The following is a 21626-nucleotide window of genomic DNA, read 5'->3' as shown; positions in this document are numbered from 1 at the left end:
AATAGCTATCCAGCCACAAGAGCACACCGAACAAAGGAGACTGAGTTATTTATAACCTGATGCATCTGCCCTACTGCTGTGTCCAGTTTCCACTGGCTGAAATAGGACCTCGCATTTTACAGTTTACCAGATTGGCTATTAGCTTACAACTTTGTTAATTAGGTAAGGGGAATAGAACAAGGAAAGAAAAGGAAGTTGCCCAGGGATAGTTAAGGAAGCATCTCCAAATAAGGTATGGCATGTACTATGGGCTGGGCTTGTCTGGTTCTATCCAGGCATGCCACAGCAAGCTAGGACAGCTGATTTGGATTATCTATCTATATACACACACATACATACTATGTGTATATATATACTATGCATATAATATATACTATATATATATAGTATGTGTCTATACACACACACACATAGAATACATAGTATATATACATATATACACACATATATATACTAATAGTGGTTGGCAATCTTATAGTAAGAAAATGTGACTTTTTGTAATCTTTGAAGAAGAACTTTTCCATTTCTCACAGACCGCTAGTACAATTTGAACAAACAGTCGCATTAAGGCTGTTGCTAAAGCTTCCCACTAGGTGCTCTATAGGATCTCTTAGATTGTATAAATATTTGGGTTTGATATGAGAGATCCAACCTTGTCAAGTGACCCCCAAAAACTACTGATTGGGGAATTCTAACTACAGCCTTACCCTTCCAAGAGAAAGAAGTAGGCCTACATATGGAAAAATTAAGAGGGGCAAGAGTCTTACTACAATAGGGAGTCTCATTCCATGCAGCTTGGGAAAAACTCCACAGCATGAAGTTGGCAACTTCTCGTCCTGATTTGCTGTTGAATGTCTCTGGTTGTGCTAGCAGGCATTATATTCAGCTCTGCCTGTAGTTCACACATCAGACATGAAACTTGTCCCTTGAAATTTATGTTGAGTTGTCCAGTTTCGCAGTTTTTGTTCTTAGTTGTAGCCAGATTTTGGAGGAAACTGGAAGAATTTAGGATCCAGTTCAGTCTACAGTTGATAATAAAAAATCAAAAACAATTAACAGAGCTACAATCTAATTACAGGTATAATGTAGTTTTCTTTTGAAACATAATTTTTCTCTCTACAGTCACCCCCATTTCTACCAAAGATAATCAGCGTTAAGACTAATTTGTTTGCAAAATAAGTTTAATCTCATAAAAATTGCCCTGAGGTATTTACATAAGTGCAGCAAGAATAACCCACAGAGGTTCCTTTTACATTTGCTTTGGTAGAATTTTGACGAGTCTCAGATTGAACTTTTTTTTTTTTTTTTTTTTTTGAGACCGAGTTTCGCTCTTGTTGCCGAGGCTGGAGTGCAATGGCATGATCTCAGCTCACTGCAACCTCTGCCTTCTGCGTTCAAGCAACTGTTCTGCCTCAGCCTCTTGAGTAGCTGGGACTATAGGCGCCCACCACCATGCCCAGCTAATTTTTTGTATTTTTAGTAGAGACAGGGTTTCACTATGTTGGCCAGGTGGGTCTCGAACTCCTGACCTCAGGTGATCTACCTGCCTCGGCCTCCCAAAGTGCTAGGATTATAGGCGTGAGCCACCATGCCCTGCCAGATTGGACTTTTAAAAGCATCTTAACTCTAGGAAGTCAAACCAATGCAGACATCAGACTTTGCCTACAGCATCTAATATCTTGAGGTTCCTGGGCCTGCCAGGAAGTGGCAACTTTTTACTCACTGGCTATAAGGCATGGAATCCTTGAAGCTAGGCAGTCTATCCACATTTTCAAATAGGACATTCCAGTCAAACCCTTGGTAATAAAACCAATGTTTCCAGTTACGTCATGTTATAAAGAGAGCAAATTATTCTTTTTTTAAAGAGGAACTAGGGTCTTGCCCTGTCACCGAGGCTGCAGTGTAGTGGTTTGATCACAGCTTGCTGCAGCTTCAAACTTCTAAGCTCAAGAGGTCCTCCCACTTCAGCCTCCTGGATAGCTGGAACCATAGGTGCATGCCATCATGCCCAGCTGATTTTTAAAATGAGGGTCTCACTATGTTGCCCAGGATGATCTCAAACTCCTGGCCTCAAGTCCACCTCCCACGCAGTCTTCAAAGTAGTTGAGATTGCACGTGTGAGCCATCATGCCCAGCAAGAGCAAACTCTTATTGAACTTATGCAAATAATCATAGTGCTGTAAAAATAAAACATAGTATAGTTTTTTAATTTCAGAGGTGTCAGGTAGGGGGGAGAAACAAATGTTTCCATTTTTGTTTACAGAAGTATCCTTTACCAAATTGCTGTAAACTATGGATAGTTTAAAAGAGAGAGAAAAAAAAATGTGTCCTTAAACTGAAAAACAAAACATTAAAAGAACCAGCAATGTTTCAAATTTTTTAAAAGCTTTAAAAATTCATAATTCTTCTTCATCAGTTCATTTAGTCTCATGTAATTAATTCTTGCTCTATTTGAGCTTAGTTAGCAGTTTCACAAACTCATCAGTTTCCTCATTAGAGTTCTAGAAATTCTCACCCAGTCCGGTGTTATCTCAAGGTTAGCAGAAACCTGAACTTGCCAGAGTTCCTCCCATCTTTTCTGTGAATCATCTTGAAGACACAATGCTTTAGGATTCTAGTTGTTTACAGAAAGCTTTTAGAAAGGCATCAGAATAAAGCAATTAACTGTGGACAAGATTTAAAATGGCCATGTTAAAACCATGATGAGAATCCTTTATAATAATGATACAGTTGACAAGGAAGTTTGGTTATTTCTGTGGTGTACAACATTTTAACATAAAGTTATGACTGATAGCACAACAGATTTACAGAAATCTCATATAGTTTTTGGAGCACATATTAATGACATGTCCATACAATTGGAACTCAAAGATTAAACATCATTTCTTATTTTTTTTTTTTTATTATACTTTAGGGTTTTAGGGTACATGTGCACAATGTGCAGGTTTGTTACATATGTATCCATGTGCCATGTTGATTTCCTGCACCCATTAACTCGTCATTTAGCATTAGGTGTATCTCCTAATGCTGTCCCTCCCCCCTCCCCCCACCCCACAACAGTCCCCGGAGTGTGATGTTCCCCTTCCTGTGTCCATGAGTTCTCATTGTTCAATTCCCACCTATAAGTGAGAACATGCGGTGTTTGGTTTTTTGTCCTTGCGATAGTTTACTGAGAATGATGTTTTCCAGTTTCATCCATGTCCCTACAAAGGACACGAACTCATCATTTTTTATGGCTGCATAGTATTCCATGGTGTATATGTGCCACATTTTCTTAATCCAGTCTATTGTTGTTGGACATTTGGGTTGGTTCCAACTCTTTGCTATTGTGAATAGTGCCGCTATAAACATACGTGTGCATGTGTCTTTATAGCAGCATGATTTCTAGTCCTTTGGGTATATACCCAGTAATGGGATGGCTGGGTCAAATGGTATTTCTAGTTCTAGATCCCTGAGGAATCGCCACACTGACTTCCACAATGGTTGAACTAGTTTACAGTCCCACCAACAGTGTAAAAGTGTTCCTATTTCTCCACATCCTCTCCAGCACCTGTTGTTTCCTGATTTTTTAATGATGGCCATTCTAACTGGTGTGAGATGGTATCTCACTGTGGTTTTGATTTGCATTACTCTGATGGCCAGTGATGATGAGCATTTCTTCATGTGTTTTTTGGCTGCATAAATGTCTTCTTTTGAGAAGTGTCTGTTCATGTCCTTCGCCCACTTTTTGATGGGGTTGTTTGTTTTTTTCTTGTAAATTTGTTTGAGTTCATTGTAGATTCTGGATATTAGCCCTTTGTCAGATGAGTAGGTTGCAAAATTTTTCTCCCATTCTGTAGGTTGCCTGTTCACTCTGATGGTAGTTTCTTTTGCTGTGCAGAAGCTCTTTAGTTTAATGAGATCCCATTTGTCAATTTTGCCTTTTGTTACCATTGCTTTTGGTGTTTTAGACATGAAGTCCTTGCCCACGCCTATGTCCTGAATGGTATTGCCTAGGTTTTCTTGTAGGATTTTAATGGTTTTAGGTCTAACATTTAAGTCTTTAATCCATCTTGAATTAATTTTTGTATAAGGTGTAAGGAAGGGATCCAGTTTCAGCTTTCTACATATGGCTAGCCAGTTTTCCCAGCACCATTTATTAAATAGGGAATCCTTTCCCCATTTCTTTTTTTGTCAGGTTTGTCAAAGATCACATAGTTGTAGCTACGCGGCATCATTTCTGAGGGCTCTGTTCTGTTCCATTGATCTATGTCTCTGTTTTGGTACCAGTACCATGCTGTTTTGGTTACTGTAGCCTTGTAGTATAGTTTGAAGTCAGGTAGCGTGATGCCTCCAGCTTTGTTCTTTTGGCTTAGGATTGACTTGGCGATGCGGGCTCTTTTTTGGTTCCATATGAACTTTAAAGTAGTTTTTTCCAATTCTGTGTAGAAAGTCATTGGTAGCTTGATGGGGATGGCATTGAATCTATAAATTACCTTGGGCAGTATGGCCATTTTCACAATATTGATTCTTCCAACCCATGAGCATGGAATGTTCTTCCATTTGTTTGTATCCTCTTTTATTTCATTGAGCAGTGGTTTGTAGTTCTCCTTGAAGAGGTCCTTCACATCCCTTGTAAGTTGGATTCCTAGGTATTTTATTCTCTTTGAAGCAATTGTGAATGGGAGTTCACTCATGATTTGGCTCTCTGTTTGTCTGTTATTGGTGTACAAGAATGCTTGTGATTTTTGTACATTAATTTTGTATCCTGAGACTTTGCTGAAGTTGCTAATCAGCTTAAGGAGGTTTGGGGCTGAGACAATGGGGTTTTCTAGATATACAATCGTGTCATCTGCAAACAGGGACAATTTGACTTCCTCTTTTCCTAATTGAATACCCTTTATTTCCTTCTCCTGCCTGATTGCTCTGGCCAGAACTTCCAGCACTATGTTGAATAGGAGCAGTGAGAGAGGGCATCCCTGTCTTGTGCCAGTTTTCAGAGGGAATGCTTCCAGTTTTTGCCCATTCAGTATGATATTGGCTGTGGGTTTGTCGTAGATAGCTCTTATTATTTTGAGATACGTCCCATCAATACCTAATTTATTGAGAGTTTTTAGCATGAAGGTTGTTGAATTTTGTCAAAGGCCTTTTCTGCATCTATTGAGATAATCATGTGGTTTTTGTCTTTGGTTCTGTTTATATGTTGGATTACATTTATTGATTTGCGTATGTTGAACCAACCTTGCATCCCAGGGATGAAGCCCACTTGATTATGGTGGATAAGCTTTTTGATGTGCTGCTGGATTCGGTTTGCCAGTATTTTATTGAGGATTTTTGCATCAATATTCATCAAGGATATTGGTCTGAAATTCTCTTTTTTGGTTGTGTCTCTGCCAGGCTTTGGTATCAGGACAATGCTGGCTTCATAAAATGTGTTAGGGAGGATTCCCTCTTTTTCTATTGATTGGAATAGTTTCAGAAGGAATGGTACCAGTTCCTCCTTGTATCTCTGGTAGAATTCAGCTGTGAATCCATCAGGTCCTGGACTCTTTTTGGTTGGTAAGCTATTTGATTGTTGCCACAATTTCAGAACCTGTTATTGGTCTATTCAGAGATTCAACTTCTTCCTGGTTTAGTCTTGGGAGGGTGTATTTGTCGAGGAATTTATCCATTTCTTCTAGATTTTCTAGTTTATTTGCATAGAGGTGTTTGTAGTATTCTCTGATGGTAGATTGTATTTCTGTGGGATCAGTGGTGATATCCCCTTTTTCGTTTTTTATTGCATCTATTTGATTCTTCTCTCTTTTCTTCTTTATTAGTCTTGCTAGCGGTCCATCAATTTTGTTGATCTTTTCAAAAAACCAGCTCTTGGATTCATTAATTTTTTGAAGGGTTTTTTGTGTCTCTATTTCCTTCTGTTCTGCTCTGATTTTAGTTATTTCTAGCCTTCTGCTAGCTTTTGAATGTGTTTGCTCTTGCTTTTCTAGTTCTTTTAATTGTGATGTTAGGGTGTCAATTTTGGATCTTTCCTGCTTTCTCTTGTGGGCATTTAGTGCTATGAATTTCCCTCTACACACTGCTTTGAACGTGTCCCAGAGATTCTGGTATGTTGTGTCTTTGTTCTCGTTGGTTTCAAAGAACATCTTTATTTCTGCCTTCATTTCATTATGTACCCAATAGTCATTCAGGAGCAGATTGTTCAGTTTCCATGTAGTTGAGCGGTTTTGAGTGAGTTTCTTAATCCTGAGTTCTAGTTTGATTGCACTGTGGTCTGAGAGACAGTTTGTTATAATTTCTGTTCTTTTACATTTGCTGAGGAGTGCTTTACTTCCAACTATGTGGTCAATTTTGGAATAGGTGTGGTGTGGTGCTGAAAAAAATGTATATTCTGTTGACCTGGGGTGGAGAGTTCTGTAGATGTCTATTAGGTCCACTTTCTGTAGAGCTGAGTTAAATTCCTGGATATCCTTGTTAACTTTCTGTCTCGTTGATGTGTCTAATGTTGACAGTGGGGTGTTAAAATCTCCCATTATTATTGTGTGGGAGTTTAAGTCCCTTTGTAGGTCACTGAGGACTTGCTTTATGAATCTGGGTGCTCCTGTGTTGGGTGCATATATATTTAGGATAGTTAGCTCTTCTTGTTGAATTGATCCCTTTATCTTTATGTATTGGCCTTCTTTGTCTCTTTTGATCTTTGTTGGTTTAAAGTCTATTTTATCAGAGACTAGGATTGCAACCCCTGCCTTTTTTTGTTTTCCAGTTGCTTGATAGATCTTCCTCCATCCCTTTATTTTGAGTCTATGTGTGTCTCTGCACGTGAGATGGGTTTCCTGAATACAGCACACTGATGGGTCCTGACTCCTTATCCAGTTTGCCAGTCTGTGTCTTTTGATTGGAGCATTTAGCCCATTTACATTAAACGTTAATATTGTTATGTGTGAATCTGATCCTGTCATTATGATGTTAGTTGGTTATTTTGCTCGTTAGTTGCTATAGTTTCTTCCTAGCCTCGATGGTCTTTACAATTTGGCGTGTTTTTGCAGTGGCTGGTACCGGTTGTTCCTTTCCATGTTTAGTGCTTCCTTCAGGAGCTCTTTTAGGGCAGGCCTGGTGGTGACAAAATCACTCAGCATTTGCTTGTCTGTAAAGTATTTTATTTCTCCTTCACTTATGAAGCTTAGTTTGGCGGGATAGGAAATTCTAGGTTGAAAATTCTTTTCTTTAAGAATGTTGAATATCGGCCCCCACTCTCTTCTGGCTTGTAGAGTTTCTGCTGAGAGATCAGCTGTTAGTCTGATGGGCTTCCCTTTGTGGGTAACCCGACCTTTCTCTCTGGCTGCCCTTAACATTTTTTCCTTCATTTCAACTTTGGTGAATCTGACAATTATGTGTCTTGGAGTTGCTCTTCTCGAGGAGTATCTTTGTGGCATTCTCTGTATTTCCTGAATCTGAATGCTGGCCTGCTTTGCTAGATTGGGGAAGTTCTCCTGGATAATATCTTGCAGAGTGTTTTCCAACTTGGTTCCATTCTCCCCATCATTTTCAGGTACACCAATCAGACGTAGGTTTGGTCTTTTCACATAGTCCCAAATTTCTTGGAGGCTTTGTTCATTTCTTTTTATTCTTTTTTCTCTAAACTTCCCTTCTCTCTTCATTTCATTCATTTCATCTTCCATCAGCGATACCCTTTCTTCCAGTTGATCGCATCTGCTACTGAGGCTTCTGCAATCTTCGCGTAGTTCTCGAAACTTGGCTTTCAGCTCCATCAGCTCCTTTAAGCCCTTCTCTCCATTGGTTATTCTAGTTATCCATTCTTCTAATTTTTTTTCAAAGTTTTTAACTTCTTTGCTATTGTTTTGAATTTCCTCCTGTAGCTCAGAGTAGTTTGATCGTCTGAAGCCTTCTTCTCTCAACTCATCAAAGTCATCCTCCATCCAGCTTTGTTCCGTTGCTGGTGAGGAACTGCGTTCCTTTGGAGGAGGAGAGGTGCTCTGTTTTTTAGAGTTTCCAGTTTTTGTGTTCTGTTTTTTCCCCATCTTTGTGGTTTTATCTACTTTTTGTCTTTGATGATGGTGATGTACAGATGGGTTTTTGGTGTGGATGTCCTTTCTGTTTGTTAGTTTTCCTTCTACCAGACAGGACCCTCAGCTGCAGGTCTTTTGGAGTTTACTAGAGGTCCACTCCAGACCCTGTTTGGCTGGGTGTCAGCAGCGGTGGCTGCAGAACAGCGGATTTTCGTGAGACCACAAATTCAGCTGTCTGATAGTTCCTCTGGAAGTTTTGTCTCAGAGGAGTACCCGGCTGAATGAGGTGTCAGTCTGTCCCTACTGGGGCGGTGCCTCCCAGTTAGGCTGCTCAGGGGTGAGGGACCCACTTTAGGAGGCAGTCTGTCCGTTCTCAGATCTCCAGCTGCGTGCTGGGAGAACCACTACTCTTCAAAGCTGTCAGACAGGGACATTTAAGTCTGTGGAGTTTCTTGCTGAGTTTTTGTTTGTCTGTGCCCTGCCCCCAGAGGTGGAGCCTACAGAGGCAGGCAGGCCTCCTTGAGCTGTGGTGGGCTCCACCCAGTTCGAGCTTCCTGGCTGCTTTGTTTACCTAAGCAAGCCTGGGCAATGGCGGGCACCCCTCCCCCAGCCTCGCTGCCGCCTTGCAGCTTGATCTCAGACTGCTGTGCTAGCAATCAGCGAGACTCCATGGGCATAGGACCCTCCGAGCCAGGTGCGGGACACAATCTCCTAGTGTGCCGTTTTCCAGGCCCATTGGAAAAGCGCAGTATTAGGATGGGACTGACCGGATATTCCAGGTGCCGTCTGTTTCCCCTTTCTTTGACTAGGAAAGGGAACTCCCTGACCCCTTGCGCTTCCCGAGTGAGGCAATGCCTCGCCCTGCTTCGGCTCGCGCACAGTGCGCTTCACCAACTGTCCTGTACCCACTGTTAGGCACTCCCTAGTGAGATGAAACCGGTACCTCAAGCAGAAATGCAGAAATCATCCGTCTTCTGTGTCGCTGGGGCTGGGAGCTGGAGACCGGAGCTGTTCCTATTTGGCCATCTTGGCTCCACCCCCCAACATCATTTCTTATTTGACAGTGTTTCCACATATAATTTAACATCTCAAATAAGCCTAATTGATTTAATATTTCTCTTTCAGACTTTAAGGAGCCCTTCTGGAATGTCCAAAAGTTAGTTTGTGATCAAAATGACTTAATTTTGAATTCAGTTTTGGGAAGTTTGTCAAAAATAAAAGTTCAAAACACTTCTCAATAATAGGCTCACAAATCACTGTGAATAATAGTCATTCATTTAACCAAAGTTATAATTGTAAGATTTCAAAAGCAGTTATATAGTTGTAGAAAACCTTAACTCTTTTAGTAGAGACGAGATTAAGTTTTCCTAAGTAATCAGTAACCTAAGAAGGAAAATATGAGGCATAGGGATTATTTTGATAAGACTCAGATTATTTGTTTCCTAGGCCAGTTACCTAGAAGTTCTCACCATTTTTTACTAAGAGCAGATAAATACTAAAGAAAACCTTGTTTTAAAACAGGAAACCAAATACTAGTTTTGCGTCAGTGTATTGTTGATATCAAAGCTCAATTTTTCACCTTGGAAGGAGAATAGTTTTTTCAAAGAAGATAGGCAATTCGGAGAGTTAGTAGCCTATGAATATTCAGGCAAGGTAGGAAAGAAGGGAGCAGTAGGAGTCAGGTGGGCTTTACTGTCTTTGATATGGGTGATATCTTGCATTGTTAGCTTTTTATCAGCCTTCGCAATACATTTCTTAAAAAGCAATTTTAGAACCCTATTTTTTTTGACATTTCTATTTATTTATTTTTTGAGTTGGAGTCTCACTCTGCCACCCTGGCTGGAGTGCAATGGCGTGATCTCGGCTCACCTCAACCTCCGCCTCCTGGGTTCAAGTGATCCTTGTCCCTCAGCCTCCCAAGTAGCTGGGATGACAGGCCTGCACCACCGCGCCCAGCTAATGTTTGTATTTTTAGTAGAGACGGGGTTTCACCATGTTGTCCAGTCTGGTCTCAGACTTCTAACCTCAGGTGATCCGCCCACCTCAGCCTCCCAAAGTGCTGAGATTACAGGCATGAGCCACCATGCCCAGCCTCTTTGACATTTCTAAATGTCAATTAGAATAACAATCCCATTCTCTCTGCCTAATTCAAGAGGCTTGGGATTCAAGTGCGCCTCTTAGAAGAACAGTTTTTTTCATCTAGGATATTTCATATGATGACCATTGTAATTCTGAATTATCTTTAGTAAGATTTTGCCACTTTTGTAATTCTTTGCAGCTTCTGTGGCCATAATTTTTATTCATGAGAAAGTCAGGTGTACCAGAGGGCAGAGTACTGACATCTTTAGAAATTAGGGATCTCATTTTTATGTTGGATCTTGGGTCTTAGAGCCAAGATGGCTTTGGCACTGAAATCTCAGCACACAAGAAAAGAAGAAATAAAGAGCCCCCCTGCAGTAATAACCACTTAGTGCAGCTGACGGCAGTTACCTTAAAAACTGCAGCTTTTTTTGCCAGTGACTCTTCAGTCACTGCAAACCAAAGGTTATGTGCCCTGCCATAGCACAAACTACCTGCTGGTACCCCAAAAGCCAAAGAGATCAGAGTACTCAAATACAAAAGAGAGCAGAGCCCAGACCTGAGAGGAACTTACACATGGTTCTCAGGGCTCCAGGGGGAAGACAGGGGACCCACCCCCCACCACTTAAAGGGGAGGTTAGCAGCATCTTTTCTGTGTTCCTCAAGGAGTCTCAGAGACATCAGTAACCTTCTTCATTCAGGTCCCTTCACTGGTCTGTCAGAAGACAAAATTACAACAAATTTAGTTTAAAAATCTGAATTGGCTTTATTTGCAGTTCTAGAATCATGCAATACTTCATTCCATTAAGTAGAATAAGTGTCCCAATGAGTCGAACAAGGTTGGTTTTATAGACAGAAAAAGGCCTTAAGAAAGCAGAAGCAAAGAACAAAAAGTGGATCGGTCATTTTAAAGTTACTTTCCTTGTATGGTGGGAGCTGGGAGACACAACAATAGAAAAATAACTGTTTGGTTAACATTAGGTTGTTTCAGGTTAAGGATTAAAACAGGAAACTTCACTATTCATGCCAATTGAAGCTCCTGTTTGGGAAGTTGGATATTTTCTCTCTTTCCTGATTTTAGAAAGTCAGATAACAACTTAGTTTTGATTTGGTGATGTGGAATTTTGGCATGGGTGACTCCATTTCGATTTTTAATCTGGTTTGTTGTGCTTAGTCCAAAACAATGGTCTCCTATGATTTTTATGTAATAGCCCTCTAGATTCTTGGTTCTGCCCTCTAAGTCATGATTTATTTTTAATGAAACTACTCATGTTTGCAGCTGAGTAGTTTTATCAACCTGCTTCCTGCCAGTAGAATTTGGGGGTGCCAACATCATCCTTTCATTTTGATCCTCTCTATCCCTTTGATTCCACGTTGGCAGTGTTTTTGCTGAAATAAATTTTTCAAAAACATTGTGAGTCTTCTGTGGATTTTATAGAGATTCACTTCATTATAAGAAAGGCATATCCACAGATCTTTTAAAAATAATCCCTTTTCCATCTCATGCCAAAATGGCTGAGGGATGATGCTTTTCAGTTCCTAGAGGGCCTCTGATTTGATCGACAGGATCTGTGAGGCACACCCTTCATCACTTGAAAGGGACCTTTGCCTGACTGCATAAAACCAGCTTTTGATCTTTCTGAGGTTTTAGCAAAAGTCTTATAGTCACACCCTCAACTTTTTCTATAGAGCTTGCTTTCTTGACAGTGAATTTCTTAATTTTAGTGTCTTTTCTATTGGGAGAATCTGAAAATTTTTAAAATCCTGTCTCCTTTCATTTTTGTAAAAGTTCTCTCAATGTCTTTCTCTTTCTCCTCTTGCATTTTACTGTAAGTGATAAGAAGAAACTAGGTGGCACTTTCAAACCATTGCTTGCAAATAATGTTAACCGTATATCTAAGGCTATTGCTTACAGGTTGATCTTCTCACGTAACTACAGGATACAATTTCCCTAAGTTTTCTGCCACCATCACAAGGGTCTCCATTGCTCCAATTTCCATTAACATATTCCTCATTTCCTTCTGAGCCGTCATCAGTGGTGTCCTTAAGGTCCAGGGGTCAGTTAAGAACTGGTTCAAGGCATTTTAAGCCTTCTCTATGATGCTGCCCAGTCTCCTTCCACTACCCAGTTCCCAAGCCACTTCCACATTTTAGATATTTGTTACAGCAGCATCCCCTTTCCAGTTACCAAACTCTGTATGGTAGTGTAACAAATTACCACACATTTAGTGGCTTAAAACAACAAACATTTGCTATCTCACAATTTCTAGGGGTCAGGAATCTGGGCACAACTTAACCGAATCCTCTGCTCTTGGTCTTACAGTGCCAAATTCACAGTATTAACTGGGTTGCATTTTCATCTAAAGGCTTGAGTTTGGGGAATGATTTGCTTCCAAGCTCATTCAAGTTGTTGGCAGAGTTCATTTCTTTGCAGCTGCATGACTAAGGACCCTAGCATCTTACTATGTCCTTATGGCTGTAGCCCTCCTGAAGTCCCATGGTTCCCTGCCACGTGATCCTCTTACAGCCATCTCACAACTTGACTGCTTATATCTTTAAGGCTGATGGGAGAATCTCTCACTTCAGTTTTCTGAGTTTCATCCATTGTAACATAATCATGGGAGTGACATCCTATCACCTTTGCCAAATCATATTGATCAGAAGCAAGTCACAGTTTCTATCTACACCCAAGTGTAGGAGACCTTAGGGTGTGTATCCCAAGATAGTCTAGTAGGTTAAATAGTATCTCCTAAACATATCAGGTCATAATCCCTGGAATGTGTAAATGTTACCTTCTTTGGAAAACAGAATCTTTGCAGATGTGATTAAGATAGGGATCTTGAGATATAAGGATTATCCTGAATTTTTGAGAGATAGGGGAGTGGACATGAAATGCAATCACGTGTATCCTTATAAGAATGGGGTAGAGGGAGATTAAGCACATGTAGAGAAGGCCATGTGATGATGGAGCAGAGAGAGATTTGCAGATGCTGGCCCTGGTTAAAGATTGATGTGATGCACCTATAGTCAAGCAATGCTGGCAGCCACCAGGAGCTAGGGGAGGCAAGGAACAGCTTCTCCCCTAGAGCTTTCACGGGGAGTATAACCCAGCTGACACCTTGATTTTGCCCCAGTGATACTGATTTTGTTCTTTTGGCCTCCAGAACTGGAAGACAATACTTTCTGTTGTTTTAAGCCACTTAGTTTATGGTAATTTGTTACAATGGCCTCAGAAAATTAATACAGATAAGTAGTAAACGAGACCTAAGTGGTGCTTTTTAAATGTATTTCTCTGGTTATTCAGTGAAGCTAAGTATCTTTTCATAAGGTTATTAACTATTCTGCAACATTTCCAACTCATGTCTTTCGTCTCTTTTTCTTTTGGACTTACCTATTGATTATCTTTACATAGTGTAACTACTAATCTTTGTCAGTTATACATGTTACTGAAGAAGTTTACCAGTAAATTATCTTTTTACCTTGTTTATGGGATATTCTGTGTTCAGATATATTTTCAACTATTTTTATTGTGAAAAATTTTAAGTACATTCAAAAGAAGAGAGAATAGTGTAATAGACATTCCATGCACTCATCACTTAGCTCAACAATTATTATTTTTCCCCAGAAGTAGTCATTTCTACCTTTAAGGTTTGTACTTTTTGTGCATTATCTAAGAAATCCTTAAATAAAGATTGTGTTGCTATTATTTGTGTGGCTATTTCTGTTATGAAAACCCTCATTCTTTTTTTACTTTTATATAAATATTATGTGTAATAATTTTTAATATATTCAAAGTACTACTGGCCTCAGTGTTCATCTCCATCTTCTTCCTGAACAGCCTGTATTTTTCTTATTCAGCCCAAGCTGTTGATTCAGAACTTGGGAACTCTCCAATTGCCCCAACAATGTCATGCACGTTACCAAAGAGCTTGTTGAAAATCCCATGCATCCCTATAAGGCTAATTATTCAGGAGATTTCAAAATACAAGTCTGAGTCAGCTAGCAGGCATTGTACTAAGTAATTCCTCTCTTTCCCTTTCTTGTTTCTAGTGTGCCCCCTGGGCTTGAAGGCATGAAGAAACAGGACCTGTGCAACAAGATAATGGCTAAAATTCTAGAAAATTACAATACCCTGTTTGAAGTAGAGTATACAGAAAATGATCATCTGAGATGTGAAAACCTGGCTAGGCTTATCATAGTAAAAGTAAGCAACTTGGTTTTTAATTTTCAGTATTGCTATAATTTTGGACAGAAGATTTTATTTAATTCTTTCTCATAAAAATTCCATATGGATATAACCCTCAGATTATTATTCCTGTGTATAGTGAATCCTTCTTATGAAATCTATTATTTCAAATGCTTATTAAATTGAAATATAGCTTTCTAAAATTCAAGAATAATAGCAATTTTATGTTTTCTTCTTGCTATAAAGTCATCTCAAAACACTTGCATGAGCCCAGTGCTCTGGTCAACTGGCCGCACCACCGTTACTGCAGAAGCCTGATGTTACAGCAGGAGTAAGTGCATATGGCTGTGATCAGGAGTGCTAGCTTACTAACTAGATTGCAAATTCCTGAAGACAATATTACTGTGTCTTTTTGTCTCTTTTGTGTCTGGCACAATTTGAAGCCCAACCTCAGGTTCTAAGTCCCATATATTAGTTTTTGGTAACAATCATCAGTAAAGGAGAATATTTTAAAAACCTATAAAGGAGTCCTTGACAATACTATCTAAATCTTTTTATACATTAATAATTTTATAATATACCCTGTATATATTATGTAAATGCCTGTAGGTCTCCAAAGACCTATAATTGAGAATCAGAGGGTAAACATCCAAACAAATCCTCCAGATGTGGGAAAATAAGGAAGTCATCTTATTTTGTCCTCATTTATATTGAGGTAAATCATGATGGAGCTGGTATGAGATTTCCTCAGGAGGTTTCTTGAAGCTTATCAGGTTTACAGACCATAACATACTCTTTGCTGATTCATATAGCAATGAATGATAAAATCAGAGGCACTTGGTTTGGGCACTTAAAGGAATGTTTTCATCTATTCTCCCAGTTGAGGCCATGACTTTGAAGAAAGGTTAAAATGATATGAATATCAAGTAGCATCCTACGAAAGGATCTAAAACTAGATTTTCTAGTTTGCTCAGTTAAAATGATAACATGAGATAATTGGAGACTATCAGTTGTAAAGCTGAGTTAGAAGTAACACAGTAGCTGAAAAAAATGTCAGTGATTCACAAGAAAAAATAAGAAAACAACATTACTTCAGTTTTGCCTCAGAAAAGTTAAAATAAATGATTTTTTTAAATAGAAAAAAATCGCCCTAAGTTTGTTCCTCTGGTGCCTATAGTACTTTGAAAAGGATCTCTTTTTAAAATGTTAAAAGATAATTAACTTTGTTTCAGCAGCATCTCTCAATCACATATACCCCATAAATATGTACAACTATTAAAGGACCCATAATGAAAATTAAAAATAAAAGATTTTAAAAATCTCTTAAAAACAATTTTTAACACTCATACCTTTTTACTAGGGCAGATAAAATAATAAGGTGAACCTGAAGTATAATGGAAATAGATAAATATAATCTTAGGCAGGGCAAACTTACTGAGATAAAGCTAATTGCTGGAATATGCCAATGGGAAGTTGATATGGTTTGGATGTTTGTCCCCTCCAGATCTCACGTTGAAACGTACTCCCTAGTGTTGGAGCTGGGGCCTGGTGGGAGGTGTTTGGATCATGAGGGCGGATCCTTCATGAATGACTTAGTGCCATCCCCTTGGTGATGAGTGAGTTCTTGCTGTGAGTTCAAACGAGACCTGCTTGTTTAAAAGTGTGTGGCACTCCCCCCCCACTCTTGCTCCCACTCTCGCCATGTGATGTGCCTTCTCCCCGTCATCTTCTTCCGTGATTGTGAGCTTCCTGAGGCCTCACCAGAGGCAGATGTTCTGTATGGCCTGCTGAACCGTGAGTCAATTAAACCCCTTTTAAAAATAAATTACCCAGCCTTAAGTATTTCTTTAATAGCAACACAAACAGACTAACACAGATGTTATTTGCTGTGCAAGTAAAATAACACCTGTTGAGATCTGTGGAAGAGTGCCCTGCTTGGAAATCCTTGAATGACTAGGTTTAAGGCTGGTGGAGAACATAGTGTGAGAATACAATATAAGACATAATTCTGTGGGAGCCAAATACAGATGTCTTAGGTAGATGAAGAAGAATATAAAATGCTGCTCTTTTAATCTACGTTTCAGATCGGCCTAGAGGCAGATAAATGTCATGATTAGAAACTACGTTTATATTCTCTAGAAGTGTCATTCTGCCAAAGCAGAATTTTGATGCATTTTTTTTAACTGATCTTGCCGATAGTCTCTTCTTTGAGAAAGTAGAGAATGTGACAAGGGGTGTGATTCTCTGGACTTAATCCTAACGAGTAAGGATGAAATAGAAGTTATGGAAATCATTTCAAAAGGATGTGCCAATGCCATTTTAGAGTTCATAGTAATAAAAGGAGAATATGTGAGCCACATTTAGGTATGTAAACATTGACAATGCTTAGAAAACAGACTTTTTTGAAAATTGTAAAGATCATAGAAACATTAGATAGAAACTAAAAGGTAGATGGGTTTAAAAGAAATTGAGAATCTCAGAATGAAATCATTAATATACTGAAAAAGAAGAAAAATGAGAAGGTAATTAAAGAAAAGTTATCTTTCTGTTCATTTTTTCACGAGTTCAGTTTTTGGAAGGGTGAATATAAAGATAGGAAATGAGCGCAAAGTAAATTATAAAGACCCAAGAGTAACAGGGACATAAAATACATGAATTGAGAATAAGGCAAGTCTCATGTAAATGACTTAGATATAAGGCTTGTAAGGGGGGAAAAAGACTAAACATAAACACTGGCATACCTCTGTATATCCCAGTTTGGAGAACAGAGTCATAAAGAGTTGAATGAAGTTTCTTATATATTCTTGCATGCGAAACGGAGATTTGGGCCCCGAGAAATATGTTTGGTTGTATTTGGACCTAGATGAAGAACTTTGACCAGAGTATTGGAAGATGGAGTCTTTTTTTGTCATAGGCTATCAAAGCCTAATGTCTGTTTCTGTTCAGCTGACTCTGGTCAGTAGCTGCAAAATTGATCATGGCGTCTACAGCACATTCATCAGCCTCACTTCAAGACAAACTTCCTCTGTCTGAAGGCCAAGGTAACGATAAGGGGAAAAGTTTTGTCAGTATGACTTCCCCTTCAACTTTGCTTTCCCTGCTATTCTCTGGGAGTGAACCTAGGTCCCTACAGAGTTTTTCCAGATTCTGCAATGGTTTGGCCATGTTGACCAGATGTAGTTACCCCAGTGAAGGAAATTTTGGATAGACCTCTTAGCACTGTGACATTTGGATAAATCTGAGAATGTATATGTTGGCCTTTGGCATTTTAGCCTACATTTTGTTGAATTTGGCAAACAGTCTTCACAGTCAGTGGTCCACAGTTATGGCCATCTCTTACTTCACTGAAGTTGGAAGTTTCTTTTCTCTCTTTCATTAATTTTGTTTTTATAGGTTTCAAGAAGGAAATTTGCATAGAAACATTTTTATTTTGTCAAAATCACGGCTGTATTTCTGAATAACTGGGTTAGGAGAAGCACATCTTTCCAGTAGGCATCTAACAGCCACAGTCTAATTTCTCCAGCTGCAGGATAATTCTAGATTTTCTCTTCAGAAGGTGTTCTAAATCCAGACATTAGTGAAGCCCCATTCAATAATTAACTTAATCATCCAGATATTTACATACACAAAATTCAGTGAGAAAAGTATGGATAAAATAATGGACTATGGACTATACACTGAATTCATTAAATCCAAGTGTTAATAGTTATTTGGTGCCTACTAGGAGCAAAGCATTGTTCTAGGCACAGTGAGCAATAAATGAAAATCATTGCCCTTATGATTCTTATGTTCTAATGGAAATACAATAAACAACAGCCAATAAAAAAGAAAAGAAAAGAAGTAGTATGTCAGATGGTGATATATTCTATGAAGTAAAATAAAGCAGGGAAAGGCAGAAGTGGAGGAGTGGCATTTGCTTATTTAAATAGGACAGTTAAAATGCTTCATTGACAAGAAGACATTTGAGTAGAGACTTGAAGGAAGCGAAGGAGCAAGCCATGAAGACACTTGAGAGAAGAGTATTCCAGGCAAGAAGAAGAGCAGTACAAAGCCCTTGAGATTTGAATATACCTGGTCTGATGAGCAGTTGAGAGGCCAGTACAGTTGGATTACCATGAGCAAGATAGAATTGAAAGGAAATGAGACCACAAAGGAAACAAGGGATCAGCAGATTGTGTCTATTCATAGATCATTTTGAGGACTTTGACTTTTACTCTAAGTGAAGCTATTAGTCAGTATTAAGCAGAAGAGTGCTATGTTGTGACTTCTGTATTAAAAAGATTACTAGGCTCTTGAGAGGGATAGGCAGAAGTAGGACAATCTATTAGGAGTTTATTACAATAGTCCAGGTAAAAACGATGGTAAATTGGGCATGGATGATGGTAATGAAGGTGATGAGAAGATCTGAAGGTAAGCAAGGGTGTACAACAGCAATACAAAAGGAGGTACTAGAGACTGTAGTTAGGCTAAAGAATGTTTGAGGCAGAAATAGATGAGCAAGCAAGCTAGAAGAATAGGGGCTGAAAATAGGAAATAGGAGGTTTGCATTACTGATTTTGGAGGTTGAGCTATCTGGAGTGAAAATAAGGCTTAGATTGTGTTTATGAGCATGAGGGACTAAAGTGAAGGAGAAGAGAAAATTATGGGAAAGGAGATGGTAAAGAGATGGGAGATAAAGATATTGATGGTTTGTCCTTATTGACCCTGAATTTACCCAGAAGGGTGACAGATATTGAGGGGGACAGGAGTCTATGAGCCTGGTTTGTCTGGTTGTCCAGTTTGTGTATAAGTGTTATGAATATATATGTAATGGGGTTCATGCAAACCTCATATATATGCATACTATAAAATAATGTGATTAGCATATTGCTAAATATCTATCTAGAAATATCTAGATGAATATGAACCTATTCCAGATAAACATGTTATAAGACTTTATTAGACAGTGTTGCTATTGCTCATTATATCTTTTGGAATTTTAAAGCTGTCTTCAGAGCATATATATGTCATTCATATACCATATTTTTCTGTATATCATTGGACTGGGAAATCTTTGTACTTTAATGCTTTATTTGATTGTGGGAAGTAATAGTCATTTTAACCTATGGCATATCACTAAGTTGAGGAGTGCTGATTATATGTTAACTTTTGGGTTTAAAATTTAAATCTGGCTATAAAATAATTATGTTGATTTTCTTATATGACTCTTAAGCAAACTCTCAAAACAGTTACTAACAAATGCTCTGAGCAAAGCAAAATATTATTAGCATGGCCTTCCATAGTGATTAGTTCGGAGGAAGTGCTCACATTAATATATGTTATGGCAAGTTTGACCACAAAGCTCATTTTTTTGTATATTTGACTTTCAGGTCAAAAAATTTAATATTGTTTATGTAGAATCAAAGTCACTTACCATATAAACTGATATATCACAGAAACTTCCTAAACCATTTCCCATATCCTTTTCATGCTCAAAAACATTGCATGTATCTCCATTTTCATTTAGGGCCACAGCCTAAGCACAATTAATTTCAACAAATGTTTGTTCACTTTTTTTCATATTTAATGCAAAACTACTCTGGGCAAAGCTCTGTACTAAGTGCTGGAAAGCTTCAGAAAATAAATAAGACATGTCACTGTCCTTGGGGGACCTTACAGTCTAAGAGAAACAAACAAACTCAGTGTAGGAACACAGGGGCAAAAGGGAAAATAGGGCTTTATGCTAGAGATTGTGCCAAATTCTTCTATATATGTATCTCATTTACTACTGACAGTAACCTCACAAGTAATTGATCTTAATACTGGCTTACAGATGAGGAAATGTCAGGGTAAACTGCTTAAGATCACATGACAAGTAAATGACAGAGCTGGGTTTTGAAATCAAGAAAGTACTGATTAGAGGCAAAGTAGAGAAATAACCAAAATCTTGGAGATCTAACTTAGGCCATCAGTGCCATGAGCTTTTATATGTGTTTTCATTTAATGAGTATGTACTGTAGCAACTTAGTGTCAGTGTCAGAAAAGTGGTTGAACTCTGTTCTTCTGACTCCTATATGTCTTCACTATTCCTAACCTCTTCTGTAGCCCCTCAAGAATAATACAAACTTCTGAGCAGCAGGGGAGTTATAACAGGAAATAAAAGATGTTTTTGGTTTTTTGTTGTTTGCCTCTTTGTAATCTGATTGCATTATCTCTCCTTTTGTGTAGGTAAACTTACGTAGTGAGAATGACTAGCTTGTACCCACCAAAATCTGTATGTTATCATTTTGAGCATTTATGAAACTCAGAGGAAGCACTTGTTTAGAATTCGTTTGCTCCTTTCTTCAGAACAAATCCTTCTTTTGATCGTGAGTTATAATTTTTAGATAGATTCTGAGTTTGGAGGTTAAAAAATGTTAAATGATGTATTTTTAAAATGCAACGATTAAATACCATGACAGATCATAGAGTTGAGATCAAGATGGCTGAATAGACCCAGGTAGTATATGTCTCCTTCACAGAGAGGGACCAGAATAGTAAGTAGATACATTTTGAACAGATCGTCTAGGAGAAGACACTAGGATTCACCAGAGAAGAGATGGGAAACACCAGAGATAAGTAAGGAGAGGGTTTGAGGCAGTCTGCGTGGCCAGGGACTGACTGAGAGCCAGGAGACGCTCCTGGACGTGGGGAAACAGTGAAAGAGAAACCCCCAGTGCTCCACACTCTGGAACAGGCTTTTATAGTTTTGGATATGGGAAAAACTCTCAACCCACTAGGGCCTTTGCCTTGACATATGGAGCTCCGGAAAGGGAACCCACACAGAATCCCACAGGCATCCAAGCCTAGAGCAGCTTCATCTGGATGCCACTTTGAGAGCAGCCTAGATACCGAGCATCTACAGACACAGCTGCTGCCCCCACATTGCTCCAGAGAGAGAGAGAGAGGAAACCAAGCACTCCCATGCACCCATGGGAGGGTCCCTGCCACCCTGCTGTGAGCTGCTGTTGAGACTGAGATGTGAGTGGACCGCACTCCCCACAGCTTCTTGTCCAGGCTTCTTGCCTGAGAGGGCCCCCACTCTTTCTGGTCCCAGGCCCAAGGCACCATTTTGAGAGTTTAACACTAGGCTGTGCCTCACCATTAAGCCAAATTTGAGGCAACATGGCTGCACTCATCACCTAGCCATGGGAAAGACAGGAAAGAGCAAGCTCTCCTAAGCTTAGGACAATACATATCACCTTGCTATAGGCAGCTGTGGGACTGGAGAATAGGCTGCCCCACTCACTGCTGCTTTCAGCAACATTAACACAGACCACTTGGGGGCCAGTGGGTTGCTCCACCACTGCTGTGCCATCACCCACACCACTTCAGTTGCC

General features: G+C 39.2%; 1 protein-coding gene across 4 annotated transcripts in view; it reads left to right on the top strand.

The window, feature by feature from the left end:
- The window catches only part of FAM13A (family with sequence similarity 13 member A), a 330683-nt gene that overhangs the window by 105905 nt on the left and 203152 nt on the right, over positions 1-21626 (top strand). For all 4 annotated transcript variants that reach the window (XM_030819119.1, XM_030819120.1, XM_030819121.1 and 1 more), the window contains one exon: positions 14133-14286. In XM_030819119.1, the coding sequence (XP_030674979.1) occupies positions 14133-14286 (154 nt within the window). The remainder of the gene's footprint in view (positions 1-14132; positions 14287-21626) is intronic.

Source organism: Nomascus leucogenys, chromosome 9, assembly GCF_006542625.1.
Source record: "Nomascus leucogenys isolate Asia chromosome 9, Asia_NLE_v1, whole genome shotgun sequence".
In the NCBI taxonomy this organism is placed as follows: domain Eukaryota; kingdom Metazoa; phylum Chordata; class Mammalia; order Primates; family Hylobatidae; genus Nomascus; species Nomascus leucogenys.
The sequence above is the reverse complement of the archived record's forward strand: the minus strand, read 5'-3'. Positions and strand labels throughout refer to the sequence as shown.